Source organism: Hippocampus guttulatus, chromosome 13 (assembly GCF_054856545.1).
Source record: "Hippocampus guttulatus isolate MCC_2025c chromosome 13, RoL_Hgut_1.0, whole genome shotgun sequence".
Classification (NCBI taxonomy): domain Eukaryota; kingdom Metazoa; phylum Chordata; class Actinopteri; order Syngnathiformes; family Syngnathidae; genus Hippocampus; species Hippocampus guttulatus.
This window is the reverse complement of record NC_141273.1, coordinates 16699132-16723476: the sequence shown is the minus strand read 5'-3', so window position 1 is coordinate 16723476 and position 24345 is coordinate 16699132. Positions and strand designations below refer to the sequence as shown.

At 47.8% G+C, this 24345-nt stretch overlaps 1 protein-coding gene across 3 annotated transcripts in view; it reads left to right on the top strand.

Annotated features, from left to right (window-relative positions):
• The first annotated feature begins 303 nt into the window (after positions 1-303).
• The window catches only part of sptb (spectrin, beta, erythrocytic), a 29983-nt gene continuing 5941 nt past the window's right edge, over positions 304-24345 (top strand). Inside the window, exons 1-31 of one of the 3 annotated variants that reach the window (XM_086127329.1) lie at positions 304-472; positions 3227-3533; positions 8526-8677; positions 8808-8981; positions 9789-9886; positions 10004-10084; positions 10172-10588; positions 10867-10984; positions 11252-11410; positions 11573-11875; positions 12573-12723; positions 12953-13242; positions 13365-13945; positions 14826-14963; positions 15247-16006; positions 16115-16317; positions 16865-16955; positions 17033-17179; positions 18337-18624; positions 19170-19406; positions 19504-19593; positions 19874-20164; positions 20252-20382; positions 20466-20670; positions 21053-21276; positions 21358-21508; positions 21980-22224; positions 22979-23117; positions 23193-23277; positions 23946-24142; positions 24219-24301. In XM_086127329.1, coding sequence (XP_085983455.1) covers positions 3386-3533; positions 8526-8677; positions 8808-8981; positions 9789-9886; positions 10004-10084; positions 10172-10588; positions 10867-10984; positions 11252-11410; positions 11573-11875; positions 12573-12723; positions 12953-13242; positions 13365-13945; positions 14826-14963; positions 15247-16006; positions 16115-16317; positions 16865-16955; positions 17033-17179; positions 18337-18624; positions 19170-19406; positions 19504-19593; positions 19874-20164; positions 20252-20382; positions 20466-20670; positions 21053-21276; positions 21358-21508; positions 21980-22224; positions 22979-23117; positions 23193-23277; positions 23946-24142; positions 24219-24301 — 6377 coding nt within the window. In that variant the 5' untranslated portion in view covers positions 304-472; positions 3227-3385. Of the gene's footprint in view, positions 473-628; positions 863-3226; positions 3534-4700; positions 5229-8525; positions 8678-8807; positions 8982-9788; positions 9887-10003; positions 10085-10171; positions 10589-10866; positions 10985-11251; positions 11411-11572; positions 11876-12572; positions 12724-12952; positions 13243-13364; positions 13946-14825; positions 14964-15246; positions 16007-16114; positions 16318-16864; positions 16956-17032; positions 17180-18336; positions 18625-19169; positions 19407-19503; positions 19594-19873; positions 20165-20251; positions 20383-20465; positions 20671-21052; positions 21277-21357; positions 21509-21979; positions 22225-22978; positions 23118-23192; positions 23278-23945; positions 24143-24218; positions 24302-24345 lie in introns of those variants that run through there. The other 2 variants (XM_086127330.1, XM_086127327.1) reach the window with 2 other exon arrangements.

Here is a 24345-nt window from a genome sequence, read left to right as displayed (position 1 = left end):
TGAAAGGCGTCATCTACAACAATTATTTTACAAAATGTAATAACGTCACTTTTTTAAAATTCGATTGTGTCTCGCGATATAGTGCAGTTACGCTCATATTTTTTCTTTCGGGTGGGTGTGTTTATGATGTTGGGTCGGAACCCGCACTCGGCAGCTCAAGACGTGTCACTTGGGTTGTTGCAGCCCCGTTTCGGGAATGTATCTTCCCCCCACTCGTAACCCCCCCCCCCCCCCCCCCTGAATTCGCCCACTCGTTATTTTTAACCCCACAGGGCGGGTCAGTGGGCCGGCTGCCTCTCGGGAATGAGCGTGGAGCGCAGTGCCCCACTACTCTCTTTTCTTTTTTTATATCCCCCCCCCCCCTTTCCTGGTCCCCTTCAGGCAGGAGCAACCACCCCGATGCGTCCATGGGGCCTTAAGCTGACCGCCGGCAGGGACAAGAAGCGCCACTGGAAGAATTCCACGAAACAAAGTGAGTGTCAAATGAAAAACGTAAAGAGTTCGCTCGGGGCTTCCGTCGCGTTGCTGCCTGTCTTTGGGGTTCCAAAAAAACCCACCTGTTGTGACGTCAGGCACTTTCCACACCATCTCTACTCAAGACTTGTCCGACTTGGATTGTTGAAAGAAACACCGTTTGAGTGATATTTTGACGTTGAATTGGCGTCACGTCGCCCGCAGCCGGGCTCACGAGTGACTTTACGCACGGTGACGAGCACGTAAAAGGACAACGCGACCTCGTACACCAAAGTGTCTTCGCGTAAACGTCTCACAAAGTCGTTTTAGGCTTGTTGCTCATGTTGTCGAGGTCCAAACTGGTCCGTTCTGGTCGACGAAAGGGTGTCAAGTGGAGTGTAAACAACTGGTAAGAATCTTGAAGCGAATTTAGAACTGCTTTTTTATCCAGAGAACGTGTATAAAAAAGTATGGGGGTGGGGGGTACTATTATTATTAAACACTCTTTTAAATTCCACAACACGGTCTTTCCGAGGCCTCAAATTTGAGTGTCATGGGTACAAGCAACTATTTTAGAGTTTAAAGTAAATTCTAGAAAGTGTACCTAAGGATGGAAGGGGGGGGGGGGAATCATAAAGGATACTTTTGATATCGAGATCTGACATAGAGCAAGCTAAGAAATACTCTTTATTGAGATGAATGTATTCAAATAAGTCATGTTAAGCTTATAATGAACTCAAATTAACCTGAAAATCAGCCACTGGTTTGTATTGTTTATAAATGTTTTTTTTAATCTATCCAAAACACATAACTTCAAAACAGAGCCAAGAAATGCTCCAGTTCCTTCTTTATTCCCCTTAAAAGGACACGCTTGTGTGGACCAGCCAGGACTGTATAACGTAAACACACCCCAAGAATAGTTTGTGGACTTATTCCTTAAAGCAAGGTCTCCGAGGTTGCGTTCGAAGCTACGACTGTGTCGAAGATGCGGGCTCAATGTTTTGTTGTGTCTGGATGGTCAACTGCCACCCGGCTCTTCCTCTTTCTCCTCTTCCTCGGTCCAGTTGCTGAAGTTGGGAGTCGCAGAATGCGAACTGCACGTCGCACATGTTGTCGGCCTCACCCCCCCACCCTCGTCTCTTATTTCATCCTCTGCTGCACAGTTGCGGCTAGAACGCTCATGAAGGTGGTTTTGTGGCCGTTGCCTCATCACATGATGGAACACTGGAAACATAGTTGCAGATAATCACTCAATGTGGACAGTCTGGCATTGTTTTTTTTTTTATCTTGTTTTCTTTCACCTTAACCACACATATAAAAACAAAGACGGTTCAAACAATAAATAACAGTAAAACAGTGCAGAGAGTGTCATGGAAGGGAGGGCGAGCATGTGGACAGTTGCGGGCCGTTGGTCCAGTTCCGCCTGTGTGTGTGTGTGCGTGCGAGTGTGTATGGAGGCGATAAGCCCCGCCCCCTGACCTCCGCCACCTCCGTGCTTGATAAGGTCCCTCTGTGAACTTGTGATAGCGAGCAGTAAACCGAGGGGAACCTGAAGGACGCGTCATTGAAACATCTGTGGAGGGGTGGGTGGGGGAGCTCTTCTATATGCTACCCGCTCCCCATTTAAAAAAAAAGAGGTAATATTAAAAAAAAAAGTTTATAAATTGTAATAAGAAAGGAACCATGCACGGATTTTTGCTATTTGAAAGTAAAAAAACAAAACAAAATATGAGCCAAATAAGCTTGCAAAACACGTCAATATCTGTTCAAACTTGCCATTAACCTCTGTTTACAGATACAGGTAACTTGATCCAGAGAAAAATCCGCTTAGTAACTTACCAATTACTACTTTCCTAATCATCATTTTATCACAAACTTGTCCCAGTGATATACACTTATTTTTATTTTGTGTTGTCTGTACATGTATCGCAAATGTCCCTTACGGTGAGCAGAGAGCTGATGGTTAGCTTCCACACAACGCTGCTGTTAAGACTGATCAATTCTAATCAGCGATGGCTTGATGTGTCCAAAATTCTCCTCGGCTTCCCATTTTTATGTTGCATGCCGATGACGGTCGGACGACATCATTCGTGGTGGTGTCATTTTGTGTGACTCCACCACTCCCCTTAACACACACGCACGCACACACACACGTGATAAGGGAGCCATGCCGTAGGCTGATAAACCGCCATTCCGTGCTAAGAATGAACACCCCGTCAGTGGGGGGGGGGGGGGGGGGGGAGGTCAAATTGACAAAATGGAGCTGCAAGAGTACGTGTTATGTCGCCACCCTTTTCCAACAACTCAACCGTTTCTAACAACAAGACGCCCACCGAGTCCTTCCTAAGTGCCACCAGATTGAATTTAAGGCTTGGGATTTTTTTTTTAAAATAGGCGTTGGAAATTTGATCGTCAAAAATGAGCGTAAGAAATTCAGTCAGTCTTTCTGTGCCAACGGGGGGGGTCTGAGAAGATAATTACTCAATATATATTTTTTTGAATATCACATAAAATGTAGGAAGGGCTTAACCGGAGCTACATGGATTTTTGACAAGTGCTATAGCACGCCGAGACTAACCCTGCTGCCATCTTAGCTTTATTTTTGACATAAAAGTTTCCGATGGTCAAATAAATCCGTGTTAAGACATTTGATGAGTAAAAACAAAAACAAAAAAAAGCGAGAAAATCTAAATCTCAATCTCAAACTGTAATATACAGTATATCGTTTATTTTAAATAGTTTCTTATCGCTGTGCAATTTTCCTCTATTCCAGATAACTACCAGGAATAGGAGCTACGTTTTCCTCCATTTTTTATTTTATTTAAATTTTTTGGGTGAAACCTTTTGAACGAGAGGACCTTTTGAGGACGCCGTGACATCCAGCCCCCATCGCAAACCGTCCCCCCTCTTGCCATTCCCGAATACCTCCGCCATGACTTCCACCACCGACTTTGACAATGTGGAGATCACGCAGCAATACAGCCGCATCAACACACGCTTCGAGCTCCCCGACGAGGATCTGGACAACGACAACAGCACGGCGCGGCTCTTTGAACGGTCGCGGATCAAAGCCCTCGCAGGTGCGTATGCACGTCAAGCCATCCAATCTTGCTTGGTCACAACATATAATTCGACTACGCAATAATAAAATGCGGGTTTGTTTTCCGAAACCCGCTCATTAGTGGCAGATTTGGAGCAGATTGGGTTACTATTACCCAAGGTTGGGTTAATTAGCGTGACCCAGCAGATTGGGTTGAAGACTAAAGGAGAGCCAGGTCTTCAGGTCTTTCCTCACCTTTTAGTCAAGCACAGCCCCAAGTCGTACAATTGGTGATTGAAGTCGGACTCGAGTGAAGTCACCTAACTCGAGCGCCCCACCTCTGCCACGCGCATTCCCGGAATGATTCCCAACTTGATGGATGCGCACAGCTGTAGGCTCGGCAGCTCACAGCTCTTTGGAATTTTACACCTTAAGCCGGATTTTCAAAAATAGACGCGTTTCCGGCATGGCAAAGGGTGGGTGGGGAAAAAAAGTTGAGAACGGAGGATTTTGACTTTGCTACTGTAGCTAGAGGCCAAGTAGATTCAGTTAAAAAAAGGCCTTTACGAAGACACTTATAAGGGGGAACAAAGTGTTTTGTTTTAGTTTTTTTTTTTTCCACTTTCGGACAAAAAAACCCAAAAATAAAATAACAACAAAAACAGTCAGTCATACCTCATCGAAAGGCATTGATGAGGGCTTCGCACATCAGTATTTGTTTAGCCAATCTTGTAAAAACAAAGGTGTATTTTTCCAAGACAGTCATAATGACTTGATTGTTTTTAAAAAGTTTAAAAGTCATATTTATTTTTACAAAAATAAATATTTTCATGTCAAAAAGGGGGGAAAAAAACCAAATAATGTTGAATTACATTAACTTTTATTTGGACAGAAGAATTGTTTTTGGAAGACACCTAACTTCACAAAATAATCATTCATGGACAAAAAAAAAATAGAGAGACACACACACACACACATATCCTCTGTAGTTGTGAATGATACATCAAGAATGGGCGAGCTTCGCTGAATATAAGGAGACCAAGGCAGCAGATGCAAATGAGAGATCCAGGCTAGAAGAGGAAGTCAGGTGCCGCCTGAGAGCGGCGGCATCATCACACAAGTGGCGAAGATGAGGAAGAGGAGGAAGAGGAGGGAGCGAGGGAGGAGTCGGCATGAGGAAAAGAGGACAGAAAGCCAGAAGGCAGAGGAGAGCCGAGACGTGGAGTCCCGCTCCTCTGGTTCGGAGTTTCTCGGCGGGCGGTCGGGGCGAAGATGAGCAGCCCGTCGTGCCTGCTGCGGCCGGCCCCCATCAGTCAGCCTAGACTCCGGGATGTGAGGATCAGCCTGAAAGCCGCCTCCAAGATCCAGGACGGCAAGGATGCGAGCGGCCGCCGCTACCCGCCGGAGGAGAGCGACGCCCCCGTGCGCAGCCGGAGCACCCCGCCTGCGCACCGGGCCCTCAGGAGGGCGCCCAGGGGCCGGGCCAAGCGGCAGCAGGAGCATCACCCGGAGAGAAATGGCACTGTCCTCCTGCAGGTGCCGCTCACCCTCCCGGGGCTGACCCCCGTCTCCTTGCCGCCCAGCTCCTGTCAGCGCCCCGTCCACCCGTCCCCCTCCTCGTCCTCGTCGTCCTCCTTGTCCGGCCGGAGCATGAAACGGGCGCGCTGGCTCAGCTCCAGTGCATCCAACATCTACTTTAACTCCATCCTGGATGGACGCTTCAGGCAACTGCAAGGTATCGCGAGGTGCCAGGAGTGGCTTGGGTTGCCCCCCACCCCTCGCACCCGCCCAGGGGGTTCCACCCTTCCTCTTTGCATGTTTTAGGCAGTGAGGGGAGTAGCGAGTAAACTTAATAGTCAAGTACGGATGCTCAAACATTATCAAATGAACGTCCAGTCTTTGTTTTTTGTGGGCGTAAAAAGTAGGATTGAAGATAATTTGACAGCAAAGACCAGGTGGCTTGGAATATTTTCATTTTCATTCTTCCTTCAAATGTACAACGTTTCATACAAAAAAGTGTCATCTGGTGGTTGACATTGGAATTACACCCAAAATTTTAACTATCCACCCAAAAAAATATGAAACTCGCAATAGAGGGGGGAATTACTCTACTTTGTTGTAATGAAAAGAGAAGAAAAGTGAAAAAAAATCCAGACACTGATAAAAGCTGTATCTCAACAATTCAGTTCTAAACTGTTCTACGTCTTTGCAAATGTTTGATATATTTTGAAACAAAGCACTGAAACGGTCCTTTCAGAAGAAAACAAAAAAAACGGCAGAAACTTACTCAATCAGATTTTGACAGATTTTTGGTGTCCATGTAAAAAGTTGTCAGAAAAATAAAACATAAAAAAAAATGTATTTCATCTCAACTAAGTACCGTCACAAAGTATTTTTATGTCATTATAGTACTTCAGTAAATTTTTGAACACTTCCTAAGTTTTGCTGATTTTTGAAATAAAAGAGTTGGATGCGCACTCCTACCTTGACCAGAGAAGTATCTGTACTTCTACTTAAGTGTGAGTACTTTTGCCACCTCTGGTATTAGGTAGTAATTTATTTATCCGAAGGGCGCTGTGGCTTTGCCCCACTTGTTCACTGGTTTCAATAATTCATCGCAGCAACTTCTAAAAAGGTTTAGGAGGGCCCCCCCCCCCTTTCCCCACTTCCAGAGCCGTAATTGACATTTGAGCTTATTTGGCTTTTCTTTCTCCCTGGCACTTAATTTTTTTTATTATTTTCGGGTGTGGGTTACAGTTGGGATTTTGGGTGAGGGCTCCCTCCGAAAAAAAGCCATTTAGCTTAAGTTACCGAAACACCACAATGCTAACGCTGGTGTTTTACCTTCTTTTGCCATCCGCCAACATTTAATTGACTAAAAAAAATTCATGGTGGCATTTGAATGACACCCAAAATTTAATCAGCGCAAACCCCGATGTCAGGCAATCGACGGCTGGTGTCCTGACTCGACCTGGGAATTAGTCGTGTTTTTATTTATTTTTTGCACAAAAAAATTCCCTCAGTCCAGCAAGAAGCGCTGAGCCGGAGGGAAAATGAGGTAGCAAGGCGGTGTACGCGCAACACGGCCGCGCACAGCCGATTACAACGCGGTACAGTCGAGTACAGGGAAAATCCATCTGCATGAATAAGTCATGTGTGGCCTTCAACTGGAGTGCATGATAGAGGACTTAAGTAAAGGCTTGTCAAACACACCGCTGTTTAGTCAATCTTGGACTGATACATCCCTCGCCCTCCCCAAAAAAGACAGTAAGGGGGCGGAGTCAGCTGGGATGATGATGATGATGCAGCCCAGACAAGAACAATTGGACGAATGCTGTTAAATCTAACGTAATGCTATGTTGCCTGCTTTTAAAGCCATAACGTAAATAATTGAGCGCCGCTGGGTGTTATTTTGATTCAAAGGGAACTTTAGCGCCAAGCCGTGTTTATTTTGCCGACGACTACGATGTGCTAAGAACCACAATTTAATAAACAGATCAACTAAAACCCTGCCAATGCAATTGCTACTTGTCGAGCCTTGTGATGGTTGTTTTATGCTTTTTTTTTGGTGGTGATATTTCATCTGCGTAGTCTAATATAACAAATTTTTCTCGTACATTTCCACCCATTTTCTTGGAAAAAAAATCGAATTTGTTTCCTGTTGTGTTACAACTGTGTTCTCAGAACACACTGCAAAGATTTTTTGGGGTTTTATTTTGACTTGATCCTCAAAAACTTTTTTACCATGAAATTTTATGGCTTTTTTTTTTGGATGAAAAATACAACTTATTTTCGAATGAGCAAATTGAACCTTGTTCCCAATTTAAAACCTTATATTCTTTTTTGAAAAAGGGTCATTTTGTACAATAAAATCCTGACCCGACCTTTTTGACCCAAATTGGCTTATTTTTGACCCAACTGTTTTTTGGGTGTTCTTTTTTTTTTGTTGTTGTTTTTTTTTTATCATAATACTAAAAGCAAAATGACAAGAGAACAAAATGCATCGACTTGACAAGACGACGGTGAAGACACAATAAGTAGCGTCTGCTAAATAAATGATGCCTGCTTGCTGCTCGCCGCATGCATGAAAAGTAGACCGTGAAACTGTCACGTTGATTACACCCATGCAAGCCGGCCGCCGACCCGCCGTGCATCTCAGCAAACGGATGTCATCGTTTCATGAGAATAGCGTCGTTAAAAACTTTGGATTCTCCGAACAACAGCACAAGCCTAAACGACGTAGCGGCGTCCTGCTAAGTGTACGCTAAATGGCGGCTCAATTTGCCAACGTGGGCAAACAAACGTGCATTAGGCCCACTCGCTGACTTGGCCTTTTAAACAAGCAGAGCAGACATCGCTTGATGACGAGGGAATGAAATCACACAGCAAATTGGATCCTCATGATTGATTTAAGGGCTCGTCTGCAGAGAGGTTCAAGCAGCTTGCTTTCCGCCACGCATGCACGCAACAACAAAGAAAATGGCCTTCTTTTCTCTCGTAATATGGAATGTTTCAACTCTATTCTCATGAAATGATCTTTTTTTTTTTTTCAAATAAAAATTGTACTTTATGACTGTTAAAAATGTTTACATTTTATTTTTTTTAATATAATTTTCGTTTTTAACAGTCATGAAGTACAAATTTTTATTTGAAAAAAAATATATCAATAGAATTTTTTTTCACATAAATTGTGCATTTTCTCATTGTGGATATTTAATTTTTGTAAAAAAAAAATTACCCTAATCACTATTATTTCTGTAATGTACCGACTTTATTTTTGGAAAAAATATTAACTTTTTTTTTTTTTTATCTTAATAGCGTGACTTTTTCTTGTGAAATTATGACTCATAAAATCGAGACTTTTATTCTTCGTCTCTGTACCTGCAAAAACAAAACAAACTTGTAATGCTGTATTCGAACTTGATTTTCATGAACTTTTCACATCCGATAACATTTTCCATAAAATTGCACCATATTCTAAAAGTTATTTCTTTCTAAAAAGACAAAAATGTATTTTTGGCCAAAACTTCAGATGAGCGCGAGGCGGTCCAGAAGAAGACGTTCACCAAATGGGTCAACTCCATCCTGTCTCGGGTCAGCTGTCGCATCTCCGACCTCTACTTGGACCTGCGCGACGGACGCATGCTCATTAGACTTCTTGAGGTCTTGTCTGGAGAACGATTGGTAAGATTTGAAAAAAAGAAAATGAATAATTATTATTATTATATTTTTGGAAAATATTACTTCTATGACAACCATTTTCTTGACATTTCCTACACTCTATGACTTTTCCAATGAAATGTCCCCCTCTTAGCCCAAGCCCACCAAGGGCAGGATGCGCATCCATTGTCTGGAGAATGTGGACAAGGCACTGCAGTTCCTCAAGGAGCAGCGCGTCCACCTGGAGAATATGGGCTCGCATGACATTGTCGACGGCAACCACCGCCTCATCCTCGGCCTCATCTGGACTATCATCCTTCGCTTCCAGGTTGGACCACCATAAATATACTGTATATATTTTTTTGTCAGGGAAGCGATTTTGGGGGTACTTGAAGGATTTGCCCAAACGAGCCTCAGTTAGGAGCAGGTTTTCTACACGGACATGCAATGCTAAAGTGCCAAGCGTTTTTGCTCTTGGCATATAGTGTAGACGGCGCGTGGTGTTGATGCTTGATGATCATTTTGGCGATGACCAAGAAACATGACATTCGTTGGACAAAAGTCTCAAGGATCCATCCCCGACATTGAATGGGAGCCATTTTGTTTTGAAGCAGCCATTTGGGCGCAGCCCCAGGGCTTTGACCAACTTGTACTATTTGAGTACGGCGTCAAATTTTGAAGTATTCATCATGAAAACCCGGGTTCGACCGCCAATTCATGGCTGCTCCTATTCTGTTTTGTTTTTTTCCTCTTGATTATTGCTGCTGTTACGAGCTGCCGTTAGCGAGCGGCAAACATCAGAACACGTCTCTTGCCTTCTCTGAAAGGGGGATTTATTTTTAATTTGACACTGTTATTTTTAGTTCAAACAATATGGCCCTCTGCATTATTCAGTCCTTGGTGAAAAGATGGAGGGAAAAAAATCTGCCTTTTTGACGTTGTCGTTTCTGAGAGCTAAATTTAGCCGCCTCGAAGGATTTGTTGGTCATGCGACCGCTCCAATTACTGGCCTCCGCGCTGGGGAAATTCAACAATGATCACACGTTGGTGTATTTTCTTTTTTACTGTTATGTTCTACAATGCGCTCGGTTTTGCGTCTTGAGTCACGTTCTCTGTTGATTGTCATCCCAATCAGATCCAAGACATCATTGTGGAGACGGGCCAGGCCGACCAGAAGGAGACGCGCTCGGCCAAGGACGCTCTTCTCCTATGGTGCCAGATGAAGACGGCAGGGTCAGTCGCTAGCTTAACCTAGCTTAGCATTCACATCAGCAGGAAACCGGTTTGGTTTTCTCCGCTGGAGTCAAGCAGAAGAATGCGTATCTTTTTCAATCCGTCTCTTTTTCACAGTTATTCCAGCGTGAACATCACAAACTTCACCACCAGTTGGAAAGACGGCATGGCCTTCAACGCTCTCATACACAAACATCGGTAAGACAAGCTGGGAATTTTCATTTTTTATGTCTTTGGTACTTTGTTCCTTTGAAAAACCAAACCACATTGTCCTTGCCCATCCAGACCGGATCTGGTGGACTTCAACCAGCTGAAGAGGTCCAACCCGACGCACAACCTCCAGAGCGCCTTCAACGTGGCCGAGAAGCAGCTGGGCGTCACCAAGCTCTTGGACCCGGAGGACGTGTTCACCGAGAACCCGGACGAAAAGTCCATCATTACGTACGTGGTGGCCTTCTACCACTACTTCTCCAAGATGAAGCAGCTCGCCGTGGAGGGCAAGCGGGTGGGCAAAGTCCTGGACCACGCCATCGCCACGGAGAAGATGGTGGATAAGTACGAGACCTTGGCGTCGGAGCTGCTGGCCTGGATTGAGCAGACCATCCTAGTGCTCGACAACCGCAAACTGGCCAACTCGCTGTCGGGCGTTCAACAGCAGCTGCAGGCCTTCAACACCTACAGGACGGTGGAGAAACCACCCAAGTGAGTTTTGGCTCTCCCTCGGGGCCGGGGTACACCGTTGCGATTTCTCCCAAGATCAACCCTCTTTTTAGGGTTCTAAAAAAGTGACTCTCGGTTCTCTTGAGGTTTTTAGCATACCATCGACGTAATACAAAGGAGAGAAAGTACTACACGGTGACCAGAGGTCCTCATTTTGGGACCTAAAAAAAAACAAAAACGCGTGACTACATGGACCTAAATACGTCGTACATTCAGTGGGCGGCATGTCGATGGTTAAAAGCTCAATGGCGTCCCAACAGGTTCCAGGAGAAGGGCAACCTGGAGGTGCTGCTCTTTACCATCCAGAGTCGCATGAGGGCCAACAACCAGAGAGTCTACACACCCAAAGACGGCGCGCTGGTCGCCGACATCAACAGGGTGAGGCGTCACACGCCGCAACGTGGCTGAGGCCGATGCTCGCCGTGCACCGGAGTCATTCCACCGGACGCGACTAAACCGGACTAAACTGCAAACGAATTTCATCTTGGCGACCGACCCTTGCCCACTTGTTGATTCGTTTATCATTATGAATGTAAAAACACAGGAAATAGATTCATGGGAAAAAGTGTTAGACCAGCCGAGTTTCTGTCGTTTCTTCTTCTGTGACCGTCATGCGATTTTTGGTGTGTGCGGGGGGATCCGCAGGCCTGGGAGCGACTGGAGCGCGCCGAGCACGTGCGTGAGCGGATCCTGAGGGACGAGCTGATCCGCCAGGAGAAGCTGGAGCAAATGGCGAGACGGTTCGACCGCAAGGCAGCCATGAGGGAGACGTGGCTTCTGGAGAACCAGCGATTGGTAGCTCAGGTAAACCAGAGCGCACAGCTTGGACATTTCGGGGTTCTCAACATTTTTCAGTTCGGGGATTACAGTGGAGGAAGCTTTAGTGACTGCGACCTCACTACGAAGGGGTCAGAATTGTTTGCCAGTTGACAATCGCCGGTTCACAAAGCTTCGCCGTCTCTCCAGGACAACTTCGGCTACGACCTGCCGGCGGTGGAGGCGGCGAAGAAGAAGCACGACGCCATCGAGACGGACATCGCCGCCTACGAGGAGCGCGTCCAGGCCCTGGTGGACATCTCCGGGGAGCTTGAGGCCGAACGCTACCACGACGCCAAGCGGGTGGACGCCCGTAAGGACAACGTCCTGCGCTTGTGGGACTACCTGCAGGAGCTGCTCAAGGCCCGTCGGGGGCGTCTGGACAAGAACCTGACGCTGCAGTGGATCTTCCAGGAGATGCTCTACATCATCAACTGGATGGATGACATGAAGGTATGCAGTGATCCCTCGCAATATCGCGCGACTGTACGCATGATTGGTGATGTCGGACAGTCACGGCACGAGTGGATTTATCTCGTGAGCTGATTGGCCGCCCAGCATCTAATGTGTCTCGTCACGCTATTGAGTCTCTGATGAGTGTCTCGTCAGCTGTTGGGGGGTGTGGGGGGGGGGGTGATTGGGCTTGTCCAAAAAAAGCAGCACGTCTCTCTTTGCCGCCTCCTCATCAATACCGATGAACTGTCTGATTACACGACAGCACATCGGCTGCGCGGGGATAGCTAGCCAGCAGCTAGCTGGAAGCTAACGGCGGCTACACTGTCAGAGCGTGAAGTGTGAGGAACACAAGTCTCTCTCAGAAGGCAATGCTGACGAATTTGAATGACTGTATAAGGTTTTAAAATGAAAGATTTCAGGAAATAAGTGTACCGCGGTCGTCTTTGTCACAAATATGTCAAGTTTAAATGCTGTTTACATATTTGAAACATGCTGTTACCAACATACACAGACACAAAAATTCCAAGGGTGGGTGGGGGAGCTAAAGCTCCGTTGCGGTTTTTCACTTATCGCGGCAGAGTCCCGGTCCCTGTCAATCGCGATAAATGAGGGAACACTAACTGCTGACACGGCGTCATAACAATCAATGCAAGACTCTGAATCAGATGAATTTGTTTGGGCCTTTCTTGGTCAGGTTCGTCTGCTGTCTCCCGACATGGGGAAACATCTGCTGGAAGTGGACGACTTGTTACAGAAACACGCTTTGCTGGAGAACGACATCGCCCTGCAAGCCGACCGAGTCCAAAACGCCAGCGCCGCTGCTCTCCAGTTCGCCAACGGAGAGAGTAAGTCGTAACTATTGGTTTCCCCTTGATGCAAAAAAAAAAAAAGAAGTTCCGTGTTTAGCGTTTTATTCCCTGACCGAACTGACACTTTAAAACCAAGGTATGGACTGCAAATCTCAATCTGTCACCTTCCAGCGGTTTGTCGGCATGTGGAAAGTGTGTGTGTGTGGAGGGGGCGGAGGGGGGGAACACTCCCGGAAATCAATGTCCCCCCTTCCTCCTCTTCCAGGTTACAAGCCGTGCGATCCCCAGGTGATCCGAGATCGGGTGGAGCATTTGGAGCTGTGCTACCACGAGCTGCTGACTCTGGCCGGCCAGCGCCGGGCCCACCTGACACAGTCTCGCCGCTTCTGGAGCTTCTTGTGGGAGGCGGCCGAGCTGGAGAGCTGGATCAAGGAAAAGGAGAACATCTTCTCCTCGCTGGACTACGGCAAGGACCTGACCAGCGTGCTGGTTCTCCAGAGCAAGCACAGCGCCTTTGAGGACGAGCTGGGCGCCCGCCGAGCCAATCTGCAGCAGGTAAAATTTCAAAAAGAAAGTTTTTGCCTCAAGTTCCGCTATTGGCCTCGTTCCCGTGTTGACAAGAATCTGAAGTCTACGTTTTTTAGGAAGAAAAACCTCTCGCCTCGTTTCCGCGCCAGGTTCTGACCGAGGGCAGCCAGATGATAAAGGACGACCACTACGGCGCGCCGATGATCCAAGAGCGCACGGACGGCGTCGAGACGCAGTGGCGGCAGCTGGAGGATCTGGCGGCCTTCCGCAAACAGAACCTGCAGGACACGCGGCGGTTCTTCCAGTTCCAAGGGGACGCCGACGAACTCGCGGCCTGGCTGCTGGACGCCGACCGGCAGATGAGGAGCGAGGACGCGGGCCACGACGAGTACACCACCCAGCGGCTGCTGCGGCGCCACGACGACCTGCGCAACGAGGCCGCCAAGACGGCCGCCACCGTGGACGCGCTGTCCAAGCAGGCCGACGCGCTGCCCGAGGAGCTGCTCAACACACCCGACATCCAACGCCGCCTCAAAGAGATCAAGGACCTCTTCGCGGAGCTCATGTCTCTGGCCGATGTCAGGCAGAAGAAGCTGGATGACGCCATGGCGCTCTACACCATCTTCAGCGAGACCGATGCCTGCGAGCTCTGGATGGGCCAGAAGGAGACTTGGCTCGTGGATTTGGAGGTGCCCGACAAGCTGGAAGACCTGGAAGTGGTTCAAAACAGGTACCCGGTCACGATTTTGGTGTAGCAATGAACCTTGTGCTGTGAGTAACCCCGAGGCTATGGACCTTTTGTCCAAATGAACACCTCGATGTTTCCTTGGTGCCACAGTTTCGTCATGAAGGTCTACTTTTGTCCATAAAAAAACCCCCTTCTCAACTCACTTAAAATTGTTGACGTCACCAGATGGCGTCAAAGGGCTACTCATGTCCAAATGACACCCCTCAACTCACTTTAAATTGTTTTCTTGGCGTCAAGATGTCGCCAAATGGCCCCAAAGGTGTACTTTTGTCCAAATGTTTGTCCCTCAACTCACTTCAAATTGATTCCTTTGCATCGAGATGCTGCCGGAAGGCACCATCTACTTTTGTCTAAATGGAGCCCCTCAATTCGCTTCAAGTTGTTTCCTTGGCACCAGAAGGCCGCCATATTGCGCCAAAGCAAAACTGTTGTCCATTGGGCTTAAACACGAAAACCAGCATTTTTTTTGAGGGGGCGAATAATTTATGAAAGCCGAAGCACAGTTAAAAAAACTAATAGATAAAACTACAGGGCTGTAGTGGTTCTCAAACTTGAGGTTCCACAAAATAACGCGTATTAAATGCAACTAAAATGTTGTGCTATTTAAAGAAGAAGAAGAAAAAATATTGTTTGATTTACCGCAATATAGAAAATATGTAATATTGTGAGAATAAAGTTGTGACCCTTGTGAGGATAAGGGGTACAGATAATGGATGGACTTTAAAAGCTACAATACAATACAATAATGGGGGGGGGGGGGGGGGTCCCAGTTTGAGAACCACCGTGAACGGACGCATGAATGTATTATTTTGGATCCAAATTTATCGGCGTCTTTTGTCTTAACACATTTTGTTGCCTCCAGGTTGAGCATTCTGGCTCAGGATATGGCCAACGTTCAGTCGCGAGTGGATGACGTCAACAAGGCGGTGAAGCAGCTGGAAGACAGCAGACACCCTCGCACCAAAGAGGTCAAGGAATGCCAGATGAGACTGAATACCAGGTGATTTTTTTTTTCTTTTGGTTGGTTTGTTTTTAGCTGCGGATTTAAAAAGAACATTTACACTGGGCTTCAAATTATTGCCTTCAGTTGACAAAAAAAAAAGTCCATTCCTTTTGAAATCATTTAAAAATATACATAAAACATATTACACGTCTTCTCTCATCATCCGTCTTTGACAAAACATCAGTCTTTACTTCATGCTAAATCATGTGATGCACAAGCATTTCGAGAATAAAATCTGTAGTGGTCTGTAAGGAGCACAATATCTGGAAAATCCTTTCAGGTGGGAAGCCTTCAAGGCCATGGTCGAGGACAAGAAGAGGAAGGTGGACTCTGCAGTCAGCCTTAACAACTACGGACTGGAGTGCGACGAGACTGCAGCGTGGATCCGCGACAAGACGCGCGTCATCGAGTCCACGCGGGACCTGGGCAACGACCTGGCTGCCGTCATGACCATCCAGAGGAAGCTGTACGGCATGGAACGTGACTTGGCTGCCATCGACTCCAAGCTTGATCTCCTGAGGGCCGACGCCGACCGCTTGGCGATGGAGAACCCGGAGAACGCGGCGGGCACGTTGGCCCAACGCGCCCGGTTGGACGCGGCCTGGGATGATCTTAAACAGACCCTGAAGGACCGCGAGGACTCACTGGGCGAAGTCAGCAAGCTGCAGACGTTCCTGCAGGACCTGGACGACTTCCGGTCGTGGCTCTTCAGGGCTCAGAAGGCCGTCGCCTCCGAGGAGATGCCCGCCTCGCTGCCCGAGGCCGAGGAGCAGTTGAGCCTTCACGACGCCGTGCGCGACGACATCGACAACCACGGGGAGGACTTCTGCGTCATCCGCGATACCGGTACACAGGTTACGCTCGGTCAGGAAGATGACCCCCAGTATCGGGAGCTGCAGCAGACGCTCGGCGATCTGGACCGAGGGTGGTACGAGCTCCAGAAGATGTGGGAACGACGCAAGAACTTCCTGGACCAGTGCTTGGGCTTTCAACAGTTCCTCAGGGACGGCAAGGCGGTGGAGGCCATCCTCAACAACCAGGTGAGTGAGTTAGCACAATGAAACAAAGCCAAGGAAGACACCTTGCTTGTGTGATACAGATACAGACTTGATGTTTTCCTGTCTTTTTTTTTTTTTTTTTTTTTGAAGGAATACACCTTGGCCCACGTGGACAAGCCCGACAATCTGGACGGGGCGGAGCAGGCCCTGAAGAAACACGAAGACTTTTTGAGCACCATGCAGGCCAATGAAGACAAGATTGATGGCGCTCTCCAGGTGGGCAGACAGCTGGTGGACGGCGGCAACTTGTACGCGGGGAAATTGCAGGACAAAATGGAGTCCATCGCTGACAGGTGCGTGGTTTACTCAGTCCATCTTCCGACTGAATTGGCCAGATAATGGACTTAAGAGCCAATCAGAGTCGGGAGGCAGGCCAACTAAAGTCCAATTATGAGATTGAGGTGTTGGTTAAAGCTCCCAGGCCCAGTAAAACAGGCACACGCGCACATACACACACACACACCAGTTTTGCATTTTCTGTGCTCAATAAGAATTTTGTTGTGTGACTCTTGAGGAATATTTCCCCTTAAAAATCAGCTTTGTACAAGCTCGCTGGGTGTTTAGAACATCCCAATTTGATCAGTGTAGCTCACAGACATACACACACACACACACACACACACACACACAGGACCCCGCCCTCCCCCACATTAACTCCCACAAAGCATCTGAGCAGGCATGTTCCAGCGCTAATGGATATCGATTCACTTAAAATGAGAGGATACACTCCTGATGGCCGTTTTGCGTTACTGTACCAGATGTTTTTTTTTTTTTCTGACAGCCTTTCTCTGTACAAAAAGAATGAAAGAAGTTGCTGATGTCATATGTTTTCACATTCAGGCTCGACAAAAACCAAGCGAGAGCCCAGGAGGTGTCGGAGAAGCTGCGAGACAACCTAGACCTGCAGCACTTCTTACAGAACACTCAAGATGTGAGAGCTCATTCTTCGTCGATGTGTTGGCGGCGGCGGCGTCCACTCACCCCAGTGTATGTCTCTTCCAATCCCAGCTGACCGTGTGGATCAATGAGAAGATGCTGACCGCTCAGGACACGTCTTACGATGAGGCCAGGAACCTGCACAGCAAGTGGCTGAAGCACCAGGCCTTCATGGCCGAGTTGGCCTCCAACAAGGACTGGCTGGACAAAGTGGACCAGGTACCCCTTGAGAGCCAGTACGAGAACTGGAGCTGAGTTTTGATTGACAGAGGCCAAGTACAACTGTGCTGCACCATAGTGACCATGATTATTTTCCTCCCAAGCGTGGAAAACATAAGGCAAGAGTTTTGGTTTGCCGTTTGTTGTTTAGCGAGTCAGAATTGTGCGATGATAAAAATAATAATTGAAGGAAGGAAAGGAAACGAATTTGCATGCAAATGCAGTTGCCTAATGTAGCTAACGTATTAACTCCACCAAAAACCAAAAGTATGAGATAAGGGGTCATTTTGTTAGCCGTTAGCTGGTTTGTAAGTTGGCTAGCTTGACAAAACCAATCCCAAAATTTCCAACGAAATTTGTTGAGCCGAACAAAGGAAGACATTTTGAATGCAGATCCAGTTGACTTTATGTAGCTACCCTCCTCCAACCAACACAATTGGGAAATTGTTTTGCTTATCACTTGCGTTGTCAGTGAGTCACCTCGTGTGATGCTAGACAACAACATTTTCCACCCAAATTTGTAAAGGGGTGACGCATGGGCAAAGGAAGAGACATCTTGAAACTTTGAGATCCAGTGGCGACCTTTTCAGCCTGCGCCAAGCACTAAAAGTATGAAGCAAGATTTGTTGTTTTCCGAATGCTAGTTAGCGAGTCAGCTAGCTTGACAAGACAATTCCACAATTGCAATATTAATCAGAATACCATGGTTAGTATTACTGTAATGAACATTTTAGGGTTGACTTACACTTTTAACTCATTCACTCCCAAAGACGTTTTTGAACGTCTTTTCAGACTTGGTCCAGAATTGGCTGGTACTGAATGAGTTAAGTTGCTAACTTTATTAATGGCACGCAGCGCAAAAAGTATGAGGCAAGAGGTTGTTTTATTCGCCGTTTGCTGGTTAGCAAGTCATTGAGAGTGATGAAACAAAAACAAACATTTCCACCCACATTTGCAGAGGGGTGACATATGGGCGCACGAAGACAATTAGAAATGTTGATGCAGATCCAGTTACCTTTAAGTAGCTACTTCATCACCTCCACCAAGCGCCACATGTATGAGGCAAGAGTCTGTTTTGTCAGCTGAGCCGTTTCCTGCTCAGCTAGCTGGCATTCATACATATGAATCAATCTTTGTTCTCCAATTCAAATGTGCAGGAGGGCCAGGAGCTGATCGCTTCCAAGCCCGAGTTGGAACCGGAAGTGCGAGAACGCCTGGTCGCTCTCCACCAGCTGTGGGAGATGTTGGAGTCCACCACGCAGGAGAAGGCCCGGCTGCTGTTCGACGCCAACCGCTCGGAGTTGTTTGACCAGAGCCTGGCGGACATCAGGAAGTGGCTGGGCGAGCTGCAGCAGCGGCTTCAGGGCACGGGTGGGGATGACGGTAACGGCGGCGAAGATGTCAGAGACCTGACCAACGCCAACATCCTTCTCAAGAAACACCAGGTGGGCCTCTTATGGCGCTCTTGCTACCGCAGAACAAACTGCCAGGGTGACTTTTTATTGAGCGGCAAGAGTGATGGATTAGTGGGACCGCCGGTTCGGGGGTAAGGGGGGGTTAGGTTTAACTTTAGGATGAAGGGGTTAGGGTTGTGGGGTTAAGTTTAGGTTTAGGGTTAGAGGGTTAGGGTTTAAAGTTAGGGGTTGGGGTTGGAGTTAGGGTTAGGTTTAGGTAAGGACCATGGCTAGGGGGTGAGGGTTGGGGGGGCAAGGGTTCGGGTTAGGTGTTAGGGGGTTAGGGTTTGGGGTTTAGAAGGTTAGGTAAGGACTCGAGTTAGGGTTAGGACGTTACGGATTAGGGTTATAATTTGGGCATAGGGTTAGGGGAAATTAGGAAGTCAGGGTTTCAAATTAGGGTCATGGTTCGGGTTAGGGTTAGGACCAGCATTAGGGTTAGCATTCAGGTTTTGTGTGTGTTTTTTCCCCCCCTTAGTTATTCCACACAGCTGCTCCATGCAATATAACTCCCCCCCACTTGTCTTGGGGACCAGGTGATGGAGAACCAAGTGCAAGATCGTGCCCGGGAACTGGAGGAGCTCCAAGAGGCGCTGAGGATGCATGGCGGCGGCAGCGGGCGTGACGAACAGCAGCAGCCCGAGCTGGAAGTGGAGCAGCAGAACCTGCAGGTGCAATTCCAGCAGCTTATTGCACCCTTGGCCCAACGTAGGGCCAAGCTGGAGGCGGCCAAGGCCGTGCATCAGTTCTACAGAGACCTGGCTGATGAGCTGGTGAGCCTAAGATCATTTTGATTCATTTATTTTCCTATTGAGATGTCCTGACATTTTGTCGCCGTCGTCGTTTTTATTTTATTTTATTTTTTTCCAGCTGTGGATTGAAGAGAGGATGCCGCTGGCTCTGTCACAAGATCACGGCAACGACCTCCAAACGGTGCAGATGCTGCTTAAGAGGAACCAGGTAGTTTGAGATTATGTAGAGTGGCAAACGGGTTAGTTTAGAGTACCATTAAAAAAAAAAAGATGGAATATTTTCAGGTATTTATAATAAAAAAAAATAAAAAATCTTCAGGCTTCTGCTAGAAAGCAAAGAAAATGTCAGGAAAAGCCGGCTGGAACATCTGAAATGTATTTGGTCTTATTTAGGGGTACTTTTAAGGGTGACAGGTGATTGTTTGTTATTCTAAAAAAACAAAAAAAACAAAATGAACATTGCCAAAGTGAAACGTTGGCTTGCGCAGACACTGCAGAGGGAAATCGATGGCCACCAGCCCCGCGTGGACGAGGTGCTGGAACGAGGACGCAGGATGGCGGCGGCGGCGGGCGAGGACGGCGGCCCCGAGGCCGAGCGGCTGGCCGGGCAGCTGCGCGAGCTGGAGGAGGCGTGGCCGTGGCTGCGGGAGCAGATGACGCGACGCAAGGACAGGCTGGACGCCTCGCATCGGGCGCAGCAGTTCTACAACGACGCCGACGAGGCCCAAGCATGGATCGGCGAGCAGGAGCTCTACATGATCGCCGAGGAAAAGCCCAAGGTACAGCAAAAGTCCACACCCCCCCTGGTCAAATGCCAAGTTTGGGTGATACCAAAAGCAGGAATCTGGTCTTCCCGTCTTGCGCAGGACGAGCAGAGCGCCATGTTGAGTCTGAAACGTCACAACATCGTCAAGCAGGCCGTGGACGACTACGCCGACTCCATCCGGAACCTGTCCGAGCGAGCTCAGCGCATGTTCGCGGAGGACCATCCCGACGGGTCTGCGCCTTCTCTGCAAATGACACGAAATGTGTCTCAAATCAAACGAGTTTTTGAGTCTTTTCAATTTCCCTGCGGCACAGCGAGAAGATCATCCGGCGTCAGGGTCAAGTGGACAAGCAGTACGCCGGTCTGAGCGAGCTGGCCGAGGACCGGCGCAGGAATCTGGAGCACGCGTACCAACATTTCCTGCTCAGCCGCGAGGTGGACGACCTGGAGCAGTGGATCTCTGAGCGCGACGTGGCCGCGTCCTCGCAGGAGATGGGTCAAGACCTGGACCATGTCACGGTATAGTCGACTGGACAAAATGTTGACCGTCAAGAGTGAAAACAAAAGATGGCTGTTGTTTCGACCCACTCCGGTTGAAGTTTGATGCCAAATTAAACTTCAAACCCAAAAGATTTTGCATATTTGTCTGATGAAAGGCTGCTAGCTTAATGCTAACACACAATGCAAAATCCCATAGACGGGCTAACAAAACTAGGACCAATGCTATGGCCCTTTAAGCACCGGATTGTAACAGACATGTGGTGCCGCTGTCTAATAATTAAGCAAAAAAAAATCAAAAGTGTATTATCTTTACGTGGTTTTCATATCATAAAATAAGCAAGCGTAAATGGTGATTTGTCCCGAAGCAGCAGTTTTAACGCCCTCGTCTTGTTTGCATCAGCTCCTGAGGGACAAGTTCCGAGAGTTTGCACGCGAGACGGGCGCGCAGGGTCAGAAGCGCGTGGACGCCGTCAACCGCGCCATCGATGAGCTGATCGAGGAGGGCCACGGCGAGGCCATCGCCATGGCCGATTGGAAGGACCTCATCAATGAGAGCTGGGCCGACCTCCTGGAGCTCATCGACACGCGCGCTCAGCTACTCAACGCCTCCTACGAGCTGCTCAAGTAAGCGAGGCGATTATTGTCACACGATGCGTGCGTACGGTGGCGGATTTGGATGGAACTTGAAATCCCACTGGTCCGAAGGTACTTTGACGACGGCAAGGAGCTGGTGGTCCAGATCGGCGACAAGCAGAAGGAGCTTCCCGAAGACGTGGGCGAGGACTTCAGCAAAGCCGAGTCCTTCCACAGGATGCACGCCGCCTTTGAACGTGACATCACTTCCCTGGGAAAGCAGGTCAGGGTTTCCCCTTGTTTGGATTGTGGCTTTATATGCTGCCCCCTGGTGGACGTGTGGGAAAAAAATCATTGCCAAAGATTATTTGAGTCAAAATCCAATCATGACCTTTTCAAAACAGGAAAACGACAAACATGAATACATTCATATTCATAAAATACACACGATACAATTCCAAATTTTGTGTGTGTGTTTCATAAATATGTATTGATCTCTTGTTTAATCACCCTCCGCATTAAAAATGATTTAAAAATCTTGGAATAATTACCTGGGACTGAATGTCTGGATTCTTAAAAGACATGAAAAATGAATGAAACTGGTATTGTATTTAACATTATGTAATTGTTTTACCTGCCATTGCTAAGACTAAAAATGTTTTTTAACACGATGCAACCGCATTAAAAAAAAGAGGAAAAATGCACGGGCCGAGCATGACGCGTGCGTCTCCACCCCCCCCCCCCCCCCCGGAAGGTGGAGCAGCTGCAGGAGACGGCGGGTAGGCTGCGGGCTCAGTACGCCGCCGAGCGAGCCGACGCCATCCAGGCGCAGGAGCGAGAAGCGCTGCAGGCCTGGCAGGCCTTGCTGGCCGCCTGCGACGGCCGCCGAAAGCGACTGCTGGACACGGCCCACAAGTTCCGCTTCTTCGCCATGGTGCGCGACCTCATGGCCTGGATGGAGAGCATCGGACAGCAGATCGACACCCAGGAGAAGCCACGGTGAAAAAAGCAAAAAACAAAAAAAGATGGATGGATGGAGTGAGCCCGAACAGTAGGGTTTGGGTATCTAATTGGGGTTTCAAACTCGGGTTATAAGTTAGGGTTAGGGTTTCTAATAGGGTTTGCAAATGGGGGTTAGGGTTTCAAACTTTTATATAGGGTTTCAAAATCCTAACCCTAAACCCCTTAAACTACCCTACCACTTTGAACTAGGGTTAGGGTTTCTAATTCTGGTTTCAAGCAAGGGTAGGGGTTTCAAACTAGGGTTTGGGTTCCAAAGTAGGGTTTCAAACTAGAGTTAGGGTTTCCAATTAGGGTTTTAAACTCAGGTTATGATTTGTAATTAAGGTTTCAAACTAGGGTTAGCATTTCAAAGTATGGTTTTAAATTAGGGTTTGGATTTCCAATAATGTTTTTAAAGTATGACTCATTTTGGTTTTAAAGTATAGTTTTAAATTAGGGTTATTGTTCAGGTTAGAGTTTTAAATTAGGGATTGAAACGTGTTTGGGTTTCCAAGAAGGATTTTAAACTAATGTTAAGTTTCAAAGTAGAGTTTTAAATTAGGTTTTGCGTTTTTAATTGAGGGATTCAAACTGGTCTAAGGATTTCAAATTAGGGTTTGACCCTAAAGTTAGTTTACTAAAGTAGGGTTTGAAACGAGGGCTAACGCTTCAAAGTCGTTGATTTACTCCACAACAGTCCTTTGGCGTACTTGTAAATTTTTTTTCTTTGAACAACGTGTATGCACTCCAGCGACGTGTCATCCGTGGAGCTTCTGCAGAAGTACCACCAGGGCATCCGCTCGGAGATCGAGGCCCGCGGCGTCAAGTTCACTGAATGCAGCGACTTGGGCGCGGCCCTTCTGGCCAGCAAACACCGAGACTCGGCCGAGGTCGGCGCCGAGCGACGGCAATCTTTTTCCATTGCCACCGATTTGCGTTCATTGTTTTGTTGTTGTCGTCAAAAGATCCAAGAGAAGATGACGCAGCTGGAGGACAAACGTCAGAAGATGATGTTCAAGTGGGACGACCGCTGGGACTGGCTGCGACTTTGTAAGCGCAAAAAATCGAACAGAAGAAAATGTGCCGGCGTCTCACCTTTGAATGGCAGCGGGCTCGATCAAATATTCCAAGGCGTATTTGTTTCGTATGAAGCATCTGCAAAGTCAAACCAAAAGTAACCTTTCTTTGGAGGTGGAACTTTTTCTTACATGTGTGCACAAAATTATCACTGTAAAAGAGATTACTCCCGGAAAAGTTAATTTGACCCTTGGGACATCCCGCCTCTGACTCGCATCAAAGGTGTCTTCAAACTGCAGTCGATCCATCTAAAAGGTGACCAGCGCTGCGGCGTGTACCACACTAAACACAGACCACAGGATGGAAGCGTGTTGTCATAGGAGATTAGAAAGAAAACGATATCGACAAGCATGTTAAAGCTCAAGGCTTTAAGACAATCACCAAGCCGCCCGTCGCGACATGGGGACATGGTGTGTACCACACTACTCGACGTGAAACAGGGGAACCAAACGAGGGAGTTGTTTTTAGGCGTGCATCCGTGCCGACGGGTCCACATTCATTCAGAAATCTAAATCTAAATCTCGCGACTGCAGCCAACCTACCAGGAAGTCAAAATTGAAGAGACTGATCAAACGAATGCTAACAAAAGAGCCCAGAGCAACTTCCAAAGAAATTAAAGGTGTGTGTGTGTGCCTGTGTAGTGTTGGAGGTGTGCCAGTTTGCGCGCGACGCCTCGGTGGCCGAGGCCTGGCTGGTGGCTCAGGAGCTGCACGTGAGCAGCAAGGACCTCGGCCAGTCGGTGGACGACGTGGAGAAACTGCTCAAGCGCCACGAGGCCTTCGAGAAGTCCACGGCCGCCTGGGAGGAGCGCTTCTCGGCCCTCGAACGCCTCACCACCGTAGGGCCCGACCTTTGGCGAGGGTCACAACCGCAAACGTTCCACGTGACAAAAAGTGGTCTTTGTCTTTGCTCAGTTGGAGTTGTTGGAGCTGAGGAAGCAGCAGCAAGAGATGGAGCGCTTTGTGCAAGAGCAGCGGCGCTACGAGCAAGCGAGCAGGTCCGCGCCCGCCTACCCTTTGTCCATTCTTACCATTAACGACT